Source organism: Panulirus ornatus, chromosome 9, assembly GCF_036320965.1.
Source record: "Panulirus ornatus isolate Po-2019 chromosome 9, ASM3632096v1, whole genome shotgun sequence".
Taxonomy (NCBI): Eukaryota; Metazoa; Arthropoda; class Malacostraca; order Decapoda; family Palinuridae; genus Panulirus; species Panulirus ornatus.
Window position 1 is genome coordinate 46,816,504 of NC_092232.1, and position 12,973 is coordinate 46,829,476.

General features: G+C 40.2%; 1 protein-coding gene across 3 annotated transcripts in view; it reads left to right on the forward strand.

Moving 5' to 3' along the window:
- The window catches only part of Shark (SH2 ankyrin repeat kinase), a 192,047-nt gene that overhangs the window by 148,709 nt on the left and 30,365 nt on the right, over nucleotides 1-12,973 (forward strand). For all 3 annotated transcript variants that reach the window (XM_071665126.1, XM_071665127.1, XM_071665128.1), the window contains 2 exons: nucleotides 7,756-7,864; nucleotides 11,704-11,875. In XM_071665126.1, coding sequence (XP_071521227.1) covers nucleotides 7,756-7,864; nucleotides 11,704-11,875 — 281 coding nt within the window. The remainder of the gene's footprint in view (nucleotides 1-7,755; nucleotides 7,865-11,703; nucleotides 11,876-12,973) is intronic.

Genomic DNA, 12,973 nt, shown 5'->3' on the forward strand with positions numbered 1-12,973 from the left:
ACATAGATTTGAAGAAAGTTTTTGATAGTGTTGATAGAGATGCCATGTAGAAGGTCATAAGAATATATGGAGTGGGAGGAAAACTGCTAGAAGCAGTGAGAAGTTTTTATCAAGGGTTTATGGTATGTGTATGAGTAGGAAAAGAGGAAAGTTGTTGATTCCAATTGAAGGATGGTCTGCAGCAGGGGTATATGATATCACCATGGTTGTTAGATTTGTTTATGGATGAGATGGAGGTGGATGTAAATGCGAGAGTTTTGGAGAGAGGAGTATACAGTCTGTAGGGGAGGAGAGGGCCTTGGAAGTGAGTCAGTTGTTGTTTGCTGATGATGCAGCAATGGTAGCAGATTCAAATGAGAAACTACATTAGTTGGTGACTGAGTTTGAAAGAGTATGTGAAAGAAGGAAATTGAGAGTATGTGAACAAGAGCAAAGTTATTAGGTTTGGCAGGATCGAGGGACAGGTTAGTTGTATTGTGAGTTTGAATGGAGAAAAACTGGAGTAAATGAAGTGTTTTAAATACATGGGAGTGGACATGGCAGTGAATGGAACCATGGAAGCAGAAGTGAGTCATAAGGTGGGTGAGGGGGCAAATATTCTGGGAACACTGAAGAATTTGTGGAAAGAGATCATTATCTAGGAGGGCAAAAATAGGTGTTCAAAGGTATGGTAGTCCAAACAATATTATATGAATGCAAGGCTTAAGTTATAGATAAGGCTGTGTGGAGAAGAGTGGATTCTTTGGAATGAAATATTTCAAGACAGTATCAGGTGTGAGATGGTTTAAGTTAATAATGAAAGGGGTAGAGAGGGGTGTGGTCATGAAAAGAATGTGTTTGAGAGAGCTGAGGAGGCTGTGCTGAAATGGTTTGGACATATGGGGATAACGAATGAGGAAAGACGTATGTGTCAGAAGTGGAGGGAACAAGGAGAATGGGGTAACCAAATTGGAGATGGAAGGATGGTGCATAAAATTTTGAGCAGTCGGGGCCTTAACATATAGGGGGGTGAAAGGAATGCACGGGATAGAGTAAATTGGAACTATATGGTGTACAGGGGCTGACATGCTGTCAGTGGTCTGAACCAGGGCATGTGAAGCATCTTGGGTAAACCATGAAAAGGTCTGTGGAGCCAGGTTTTGGGTAAGGAGCTGTGTTTTCGGTGCATTATATATGACTGCTAGAGAATGGATGTGAGCAGATGCAGCCTTTCTTTGTCTGTTCCTGGTACTACCTCACTAACATGGGAAGCAGCAATCAAGTAAAAATAGGGGAAAGAATAGATGATGATATACCTCTCCCTTCTGCACTACACTCCTCTCCAGGGAAACAGCCTTGGAGATTTCAGCCATTCCAGTAATTTAGTTCCTTTACCACTTTGATATGGACTGTGAAAGATCCTTGAATGCTCTCTAATTCTACTAATTCACCTGTGTTGTATGGTGATGTTAGAACACAAGCAGTATTAATTCGTGAAAGAGTTAGTGCTTTGAATATAATTATTTTTTTTCTTCTCATTCCTGAAAATCAGCAAAACCACCCCACCATGGCTCTGAAGAAGGCAACTGTTGTTTTGTCATATCCACTGAAAGTGAGGTCATTAGAGCATTTTTACTCCAAGGTCTTTTGCATTGTTCAATTTGTTTATGATAGCATCCATATCTGTCTGTTATTCTGTATTGTTATTGATTTCTTCATTTTGTTCGTACCAAGGGAGTTCAAACTTATCTCCATTGAAAAGCTTGTTCTCAATGGCCCTGTTGAAAGCTTTGTTTATGTCTCTTTGTATCCTTCAGCATCCTCTGTTGATGTGATTTTCATACTTATCTTGTATTGCCTGCAAAGGATGATATGGAAGGAGAGATCAATGTCAGGAAAGGTAAAGGTAGGAATGATTGAAGGTGTAGTACCCCTGACAGTATTGTATGGTTATGAGTCTTATTCTCTGAATGGAAGGAAAATAAATAGTATGAATTTACTATAATATGGAAATTAAATGCTTGAAGATTATATGTAGTGTCAGTTGGACTGATCATAAAAGGTATGGAAAGGGTGAAAGAAGACTGACTATTAGGATAGAATGTGTCTGAGATGAAGGGAGCATAGGGAAGGGGGCAACCAAGAAGGATATGGAAGGATGGAATGAAGAAGTCTTTGGGGTATGTAGGCCTAAGCATTCAGGAGGATAAGAGGCATGCATTGGATAGAATGAATTGGATGGATATGGTATATGGCGATGACATACTGTCAGTGTGCTTACCCAGGGAAGCTGAAGTGGTGAACATATATCACAGAGTGGTCTTTTTACATTTTACATTTGAGGCTTCAGTCATGGACAGAATTTCACATCAAGGCTGAGCCTTCATTGAAACATGTAAAGGATCAGGTGAGGGAAAAAGAAGAGACGGGAAAGTATTTATGAATTTTGGAGGAACTTAAGAACTTGTCTTTTAAATTGGGCCAGGTCGTAGTTATTAGGAAAGACATGAGAGGGTAGAGAGTTCCAAAGCCTCAAGGTGCAGGGAAAGAAACAGTTATCAAAACGACGTGCCCTTGAGTTGCCAACAGCCACACAGTAATCATGTGATGGAGCAGTTTGCTGAGTGTTGCATGGTCTAGTTAGCAATTGGAGCACACAAGCAGCCAGCTCCCAGGAGCAAAAACCAGAGTAATACCTATAGAAGAGGGAAAGTGAACGAACATTGTGACATAGGACAAGAGGGTCAAGTTTTGAAGTTATCCTGGGAGAGTTTATTAGTCAGACTGTATTCATCTCAACTCCATCAAGTAAGGATGCAGAGCTGGAACCACCCCTGATGTGAGAGCAGTACTCCATACAAGGACAAATCAATCATTTGTGTAAATGTTGCAATTGTTCAGAAAAAAGAAGTTTTAACATCTAAACAGGACTCCCAGTTTCTTAGAGGCAGTTTAGCTATTTCCATAATGTGGGGTTTCCAAGAAAGAGTGGATGTTACAGTAATACTGAATATGTCCATTGAGTCAAGAAGTGGAATCACGGAGAGATGAGAGATGAGAGTTTTCAGGAGTTTTCAGTAGAGAGATGGGTGGAAACTGGGTCTTGGAGGCATTAAACATAACTAGATTTTGTCTTCCCCTCTGAGATATCCTGTCCAAGTCTGAGTTTACTGAGAGAGCTGTGTTAAGACAAGATGCAGATTGGATGAGAGAAGGAGAAGAATTGAAGTATGTTGAAGAATACAGTATTGAGTCCTTAGCGTATGAGTGCATTTGGTTACTTGTGGAAGAGAGGAAATCTTTGAAAAAAAAGATTTAGAAAAGGTGTATGGGACAGGACAGAACCTTGAGAGACACTGCTGTTGATGGAGAAAGTGGAGAGGCTGATCATCAACAACCACAGGGATAGATCGGCTGGAGAGGAAGATATATGAAGGAGCAAAGTGAGGGAAGGAAGCCAAAGGAGATGAACTTAGAGATGAGACCTGGATGCCACACCCTGTCAAAAGCTTTGGATATGTTAAGGGCAACTACACAAAACTCCGAAAATCTTTCAGAGATGATGACCAGACAGCAGTAAGATAGGAAAGAACATCACCAGTTGATCTTGCCTTATGGAAGCCATACTGGCGATCAGAGAGTAGACAGATATTCAAGGTGTTTAAGGATATGGGAGTTGAGAAGGGATTCAAAGACTTTGGAAATGGTAGATGTCAAAGCAATAGGATGCTAGTTAGAGGGATCAGATCAGTTACCTTGTTAATGATTGGATGTATCAATGCAGGCTTCCATGTAGGAAAGTTTGTGGTTTTTAACAGAAAGAGAACAGACTAGCAAGCACAGGTGCAAGTTCAGAGGCACACTCATTGAGCACATGGGGATGAATACCATCAGGACTATAAGCCTTGCTTGTGTCCAGAGAGAGAAGCGATTTTTGGACAGTCCAAAAAGAGTTTACAGGAAGGGGCAAAGGATTAGTAACAGGAGCATCAGGGTGTGAAGGAATGTTAGAATCATCAAATGGGAACCAAAAAGAGTTGCTTTAGCTACAGAAGAGACAGCTATAGTACCATCAGAATGAAAAAGTGAAGGAAAGGTAGAGCATCAGAAGTTGGTAGAGATGCCCTTAACTAAAGACCAAAAATACCTATCAGTGGATGATGAGGAAAAGTTATTGCACTTTCTGAATAAAGAAACACTTTCCATCATGGATAACATACTTGCAGTGACCTTGCAGTGATTACAGGTAGTGATAGAAGCTGAATGGGAGTCAGAGGAAGGAGAGTTTTCCAAACCCAATGTGCCTGATCCTTTGCCTGAATGGCCTCAAAACAGGTTGAACCATGGATTGGAAGGGGTTGTCTTGGAGGAGGAGAGAATAAGTGGTTCCATTCCCATAAGAATAACCTCTGTTATGCATTTGACAGAGACAGAAGCATCCTCTCTGAAGAGACAGTGAATTACACAAGGAAAGTCAGGAAAGAGGTTTCATAAGTAATTTCAGTCCGCTTTGTTGAGGTGCCAATATTTACGCTTAGTAGGGCTGCTGGAGGGGGAGGAGTCATTAAGATAGATACATTTATGAGAGTGTGATCAGATGAACCAGTTGGGGATGAGATTGCGTAGTTACAGTCGGATGGACTAGAGGTGAAAAACAGATCCAGAATATTAGGAGAGTTGTCGCAGCAGTCAGGAATATGAGTAGGATGGGAGATAATATGCTCTTAATCATTGAGGATGTTGTCACACCTGTAAGGAATACAGGTAAGATGGGAGATAATTTGCTCTAAATCATGGAGAACATGAGGGCTTCTATCCCTCTACTGTCCATGCAGGAAGAATTCAACCATACTCTATGGTGAACGTTGAAATCCTTGAAGTAGAGGATCTCAGCTTGCAATTGGGAGGATGCCACAGTCTCATGGCAGGAGGCTAGATAGTTGAAGAAAGACATAATATTTGTAGAATATTTGTTCTCCTAGAACAGTAGATGAAACAGGGAAAGCGTGATAGTTGGAAAACAGGCCTTGAGCAACATAACATCAGAGTTTAAGGACTCGGGCACCTTGAGGCATACAACTCATTTTGATGTTGGAATGAGCATAAGCACTACCTTTGAACTGGAATTGTGAGTGGAGATTATAGTTGGGTATGGAAAAGGGACTAGTGAGGAGATCATCAGACAACTGTGTGCTAGAGAGAAGTAAGATATTAGGAGAGGTAATATACAGATGATGTTCAACAGAGGAGTGGTTACCTGAGACCACAAATGTTAGTATAGTGAAAAGAAAATGAGGAAGGTCTAACAGTGAGGATAAAGGTTGCGGGAGGGACCAGTACTTCTACTACTATCGGAGGCCTCTCTCATTGGCTGTCAAATCAGGAGGAAACTCAGGGATTCTTAGCTCCCCATTATGCCAGGAACTATGGGGCATAGAATTATTGGACTCTATCATGATTATGCTTAAAAATGTTTGAGTGGACAGGAGTTGGCAAAAGTACTAATATATATAAAAAAAAAAGCAAGAGTTAAGTAGGTGTATGGCCTTTTTAAGAAGGTTGCAGGACTTTCCCTGTAGCCCTATTTTGATGAGAGAGAAAGTAAGACCAGCAATTCTGACATGGAAAGTGTTAGATGGTTCCAGGCACCACTTGATACTCCTCAGTCAGGGCAATAGTGCCACCCTGGGCGGATGATGTGAACAGCTAGTGCTGGTGTATGTCGGTTTTGTGTTGCTTACATTGGATAACTGCACCTCTGACCCTGTAACTACAGGCACAACTCAGAAATTGTCATCGAGTCTGGTTTAGTAGTTCGTTAGTAGTTATTTGATATATGCTCTCTTTCACTGTTTAATTCAGTCACTCAACTGCAGAAAGTGTTTTAGTGCAGGTCAACAGTTGACCTCTGGTGGTTGAAAAGCACCAGTTATACATGTCCATCCCCAGTAAGGGTTGTAGTGTTAGATATGAGTGAAGGTGAGCAGTGCAGCATGTGAAAAGTTGCAAGTACTTATTGAACAGATCTCAGACACCAGGTAACTTGCAATTTTACATTTCATGATTCACACATTTGGTAGTAGTCAGTAGGAGCATTAGATAGAAATAGTCATAAGGAACATTAGGTAGGAGCCTCTGCAAACACTGTGCCAGAGTTGCTCTCTGCCAGTGGCCTGTTAAGGGTGAGGCACTAAAGGCTAAGTAGTGGCTCTGTAGTTCTTTAGTTATGGAGACTCTGTTGGAACAGGCATCAGAAATATAGATAGACAGATGGATAGATGCAGACAAAAAACAAGGTTTTTCAGTTTGTGTCCCATCATGAAATGAAAGAAGTACATGTAAAGGTAACAAGGATGTGTACAAAAAGTGAGCTGACATACCTTATATAGACAGTTTAGTGCTGAAAGCATAAAGGCTTAAAGCCCCCACCAAGAGGTGGCAGGTGGATTGAGCTACATATAAAAGTAAAAAAAGATATGTAGAAGCAAATGATCTGACTAACTTGGCCATGAGAGAGTGTTGAAGATAAGATATAAATTCCCTGGGAAAAGGATAAGTACATTTGGTGACCAAGGGACACTTAGGAATTATACAGATGTCACAGTATTGGCAAGTTGTTCAAAATAAATTCATATGAAGACCTTATGGACCAGCTATGCAAGTCTTCATATGAAGACTTCCATACTTAGGGGTTAAAGTTGAAGTTGGGACTGACAGGTAAGTGTGTGATTGCATTTACATCAGTATGTCCACACATTTTTTTAGTGATAGAATTCATGACTGGCATTGCGACTAGCTGTTTAGTTAGGGTGTAGATATTGATGTTACTGTGATATGTACATTAAACACTGATCTAGGAAAGTTAGCTGAGGATGAAAAAGAATTTAATGGTAGTGATGGAGTAATTTAGAAGTCTTGAAAAAAGAAAATGACAAAGGAAAATGGGTTTATCCAAGATGAAATGTGATTGTAAAATTGATCTAGATGGATGAAATTAGGGTTTAGAAATATCAGAGAGCAGACTGCGGGTGCTGTGAAGACTAGTCATAGAAAGTAGAAACTGTTGGCTGTCAGGCATTACAGGGTTGAATAGAATTTGTGCACAAAATTGAAATATGTTCAAGATGAAATTTTCTCTCAGAAACAAAATAGTTTGTTTAGTGTAAATAGTTAAGATTGGAGGGGTGGAAAAGAGGAATTAAGAGGAGACATGGTATTGTCAAGGAAGTTTATAACATGCAATAAATTGATAGGATGTTTTATATATTCTGAGATTTAATCACAAAAGTGTTTTCAAGTAAAAGTAATGTTAGGAAAGACTTAAGTGTAGTCAAAACAACAGATTGCAAGAGAAGTTTATTTAAGGTGGGTTGTATGATAATGATAGTGAATTGAGGTGCATGTTGATTACAGTGTCTGAAGGTTTTTGAGAACCCTGATTTGTAAAGCAGTAGATTCTGAAAAGAATATAGAGTAGATACATATACAGTTCAAGTTACTAAGTAACCACTTCAGCCTTTCAAACTGAACTTAGTATGAGAGTGAAGACTGAATTTTGTTCCTCCCAAATGTGTCTATGTCACATCATAGGTAATTAAGTTGAGAGGCTTTACATTGTCTTCTGTCAAAGAAGGTAGCTTTCTCCAAGCAAAAAAGAGGTAAATGATAATGATAGTTTATATGTAGAGATTAAGGGAAAGTGGTAATTATGTAAATTCTGATATTCATCCCTTCTTGTGAACTCTATTATCAGTGTACCACATATTTTTTTTTTAGGTTCAAGAGCTAATGGCTATGGGTTCCCTCCTTGATTTTCTCTTGGAACATGAAGAAGAAATATCTGTTGACTTTCATCTTAAGCTTTGGGCTGCACAGATTGCTGAAGGTAACAACTTTTATCTTTCTTTGTCATTAACCTTATGTTTTTTCTGTACGTAAGTTACTCATGGATGAAGATTCCTGAGGATTCTTGAAGTTTTAAAAAGTCTTACATTGATTTATGTATTTTTAAGACCTTGATAAGGTTTATTTATTGCTGCTTCAGGTCATGAAAGGACTTTGAATTTGTTTCCAAGTTACTTATATGTATCCCCTGGTTCAATCCATTGACAGTACGTCAACTGAGCTTGGAAAAGTGTGTGAAAGGAGTGGAAAAGATTTTGAGCAATTGGGGCCTAAACATACAGGAGGGTGAAAGGTGTGCAGGGAATAGAGTGAACTGGATATACTGGGGTTGATGTGCTGTCAATGGATTGAACCAGCATGTGAAGTGTCTTGTGTAAACCATGGAAAGTTTTGTGGAGCCTGGATGTGGAAAGGGAGCTGTGGTTTCGATGCATTACACATGACAGCTAGAGACTGTATGAATGAATGTGGCCTTTGTTGTCTTTTTCTAGTGCTACCTCGGGCACATAGGGGGGAGGGGGGTGCCATTTCATGTGTGGCAGGGTGGCAATGGGAATGGCATCTCATGCCACAAGCATCTTTTGTGCAAGCCATCACTGTTCCGTAAATACATCCCATTCCTCCCCCACTCCCCTTACCTCCTTTGTTCTCACCTTTTCCATTCTGTACTCAGTCTCTCCTGATACTTCCTCACACAAGTCTCCTTCCCAAGCTCACTTACTCTCACCACTCTCTTCACCTCAACATTCTCTCTTCTTTTCTGAAAACCTCTACAAATCTTCACCTTCACCTCCACAAGATAATGATCAGAACATCGCTCCAGTTACACCTTTGAGCACACTAACATCCAAAAGTCTCTCTTTTGCGTGCCTATCAATTAACACATTATCCAATAACGCTCTCTGGCCATCTCTCCTACTTACATATGTATACTTATGTATATCTCTCTTTTTAAACCAGGTATTCCCAATCACCAGTCCTTTTCCAGCACATTAATCTACAAGCTCTTCACCATTTCTATTTACAACACTGAACACCCCATGTATACCAATTATTCCCTCAACTGCCACATTACTCACCTTTGCATTCAAATCACCCATCACTATAACCCGGTCTCATGCATCAGAACCACTAACACACTCATTCAGCAGCTCCCAAAACACTTGCCTCTCATGATCTTTCTTCTCATGCCCAGGTGCATATGCACCAATGATAACCCATCTCTCTCCATCCACTTTCAGTTTTACCCATATCAATCTAGAGTTTACTTTCTTACACTCTATCACATACTCCCACCACTCCTGTTTCAGGAGTAGTGCTACTCCTTCCCTTGCTCTTGTCCTCTCACTAACCCCTGACTTTACTCCCAAGACATTCCCAAACCCCTTCACCCTTCAGCTTCGTTTCACTCAGAGCCAGAACATTGAGGTTCCTTTCCTCAAACATACTACCTATGTCTCCTTTTTTCTCATCTTGGTTACATCCACAAACATTTAGACACCCCAATCTGAGCCTTCAAGGAGGATGAGCACTCCTCATGTGACTCCTTCTTTTGTTTCCCCTTTTAGAGAGTTAAAATACAAGGAGGGTAGGGTTTCCAGCCCCCTGCTCCCATCCCCTTTAGTTGCCTTCTACGACATGTGAGGAATGCATGGGAAGTATTCTTTCTCCCCTTTCTCTCCCTATGTGTATATATATATATATATATATATATATATATATATATATATATATATATATATATTCTTTTCTTTCTTTCAAACTGTTCGCCATTTCCCGCATTAGCGAGGTAGCGTTAAGAACAGAGGACTGGGCCTTTGAGGGAATACCCTCACCTGGCCCAATTCTCTGTTCCTTCTTTTGGAAAAAAAAAAAAAAAAAAAAAAAAAAAAACCAAGAGGGGAGGATTTCCAGCCCCCCGCTCCCTCCCCTTTTAGTCGCCTTTTACGACACGCAGGGAATACGTGGGAAGTATTCTTTGTCCCCTATCCCCAGGGAAAATATATATATATATATATATATATATATATATATATATATATATATTTTTTTTTTTTTTTTTTTTTTATACTTTGTCGCTGTCTCCCGCGTTTGCGAGGTAGCGCAAGGAAACAGACGAAAGAAATGCCCCCCCCCCATACACATGTACATACACACGTCCACACACGCAAATATACATACCTACACAGCTTTCCATGGTTTACCCCAGACGCTTCACATGCCTTGATTCAATCCACTGACAGCACGTCAACCCCTGTATACCACATCGCTCCAATTCACTCTATTCCTTGCCCTCCTTTCACCCTCCTGCATGTTCAGGCCCCGATCACACAAAATCTTTTTCACTCCATCTTTCCACCTCCAATTTGGTCTCCCTCTTCTCCTCGTTCCCTCCACCTCCGACACATATATCCTCTTGGTCAATCTTTCCTCACTCATTCTCTCCATGTGCCCAAACCATTTCAAAACACCCTCTTCTGCTCTCTCAACCACGCTCTTTTTATTTCCACACATCTCTCTTACCCTTACGTTACTCACTCGATCAAACCACCTCACACCACACATTGTCCTCAAACATCTCATTTCCAGCACATCCATCTTCCTGCGCACAACTCTATCCATAGCCCACGCCTCACAACCATACAACATTGTTGGAACTACTATTCCTTCAAACATACCCATTTTTGCTTTCCGAGATAATGTTCTCGACTTCCACACATTCTTCAAGGCCCCCAGAATTTTCGCCCCCTCCCCCACCCTATGATCCACTTCCGCTTCCATGGTTCCATCCGCTGCCAGATCCACTCCCAGATATCTAAAACACTTCACTTCCTCCAGTTTTTCTCCATTCAAACTCACCTCCCAATTGACTTGACCCTCAACCCTACTGTACCTAATAACCTTGCTCTTATTCACATTTACTCTTAACTTTCTTCTTCCACACACTTTACCAAACTCAGTCACCAGCTTCTGCAGCTTCTCACATGAATCAGCCACCAGCGCTGTATCATCAGCGAACAACAACTGACTCACTTCCCAAGCTCTCTCATCCCCAACAGACTTCATACTTGCCCCTCTTTCCAAAACTCTTGCATTTACCTCCCTAACAACCCCATCCATAAACAAATTAAACAACCATGGAGACATCACACACCCCTGCCGCAAACCTACATTCACTGAGAACCAATCACTTTCCTCTCTTCCTAAACGTACACATGCCTTACATCCTCGATAAAAACTTTTCACTGCTTCTAACAACTTTCCTCCCACACCATATATTCTTAATACCTTCCACAGAGCATCTCTATCAACTCTATCATATGCCTTCTCCAGATCCATAAATGCTACATACAAATCCATTTGCTTTTCTAAGTATTTCTCACATACATTCTTCAAAGCAAACACCTGATCCACACATCCTCTACCACTTCTGAAACCACACTGCTCTTCCCCCAATCTGATGCTCTGTACATGCCTTCACCCTCTCAATCAATACCCTCCCATATAATTTGCCAGGAATACTCAACAAACTTATACCTCTGTAATTTGAGCACTCACTCTTATCCCCTTTGCCTTTGTAGAATGGCACTATGCACGCATTCCGCCAATCCTCAGGCACCTCATACATACAGCTGTTACCAGACTACACCTGCTTAAGGTTACACCATGAGTATAGTCACCTTTGGTGAGCCTGAATCATTACAGAGAACTGACATTGCATTTTCTGTATGATCAGGAAAGATATGCTCTTAAATACACATTTGTACTGTACCTTGATATGCATTTCATACTAATCATATTTCTTTTTATGTTTTTTAGGAATGATGTACCTAGAGCAAAAGCACTTTGTTCATCGTGACCTTGCAGCACGCAATATCCTATTATCATCTGTGACTTTGGCTAAAATAAGTGATTTTGGTCTTACTCGAGCTCTAGGAGTCGACAAAGACTATTACACTGCTAGTGATGGAGGGAAATGGCCACTGAAATGGTAAGTGAAATAGGACGTTTAAGAGGCAACAAACCTTTGTTTTTGTTACATGTTTGGCATTGTAATGTTTATATGTTATATCTCATTTATGGACATAGCACACTGAACATTATAGAGAACACATTGTTTTGGTGGGAGGTTGAAATACCATTTCAACCCAAAAATGAGATATCTACATGGGGATTCACCCCTTATAACCATCATAAAACAAATCAGAGTGGTAGCTTTTTTTTCATTGGACTTGTTTACCACACAGTAAGCCTTCCATGTTTATGCTGTCATGGTGCATAATTAAGGTGGTGCTAATCTATTTTCCCCCTCATTCATCTCCTTTTGCTCACAGGCTCTGTAAGGACCTGCTGACTGTTATCTGACATCAGTTTGGGGATATTTTCAAATTCTTTCCAGGCCTTCAGAAATGATTGATGCATCTTATTGTCTTTTATTTATGGGTTTTCCATGATACAAGTTGTGATTACATTTTTGAATCCTGAGATCTTGTGTACCTAGAGACATTGCCTGCATAAGTTGACTCAGTATGGCATTAACTTGAAATGTGATGGATCAGCTAAACCTAGTAGGGCATTAACTTGAAATGTGATGGATCAGCTAAACCTTTTCTTTTTGTTTACTTTGTACTTTGCATTTTCTTCTGATTTTAGAATGGTTCTACTCCTTTTGCTTATAAATGAGCAAACAAAATGGAAGCTTCAGATAACCACAGTGGCAGTGTCTGCATTATTTTGCAGAAAAATTTGTTAGCTGTAGGTGTAGAATAGAAGGACACTTACAGTACTGTTGTACACCAGGTGAGTGAAGTTGTAAGCTTTCTGGGCAGATATGGAAGCTTAATAATTCTGATTGATGTCTTATTAGGTCAAGCATTGTGCCACAGATTTTTAAGAAGTTGATTTGAAAGCTCTTAACCAGAATAACATCACAAAAGCAGTAGTACTGGCTTATCTCAGATTTTCTTTAGAATCAGAAAAAGAATTGGTCATATATGTATTTTTCCAAAAAGCAGATTTCATTCTAATCACATGAATATCATGGATTATTCCAGATGAGAAATTCACTTGATTGAGGGTCCCCAACAGG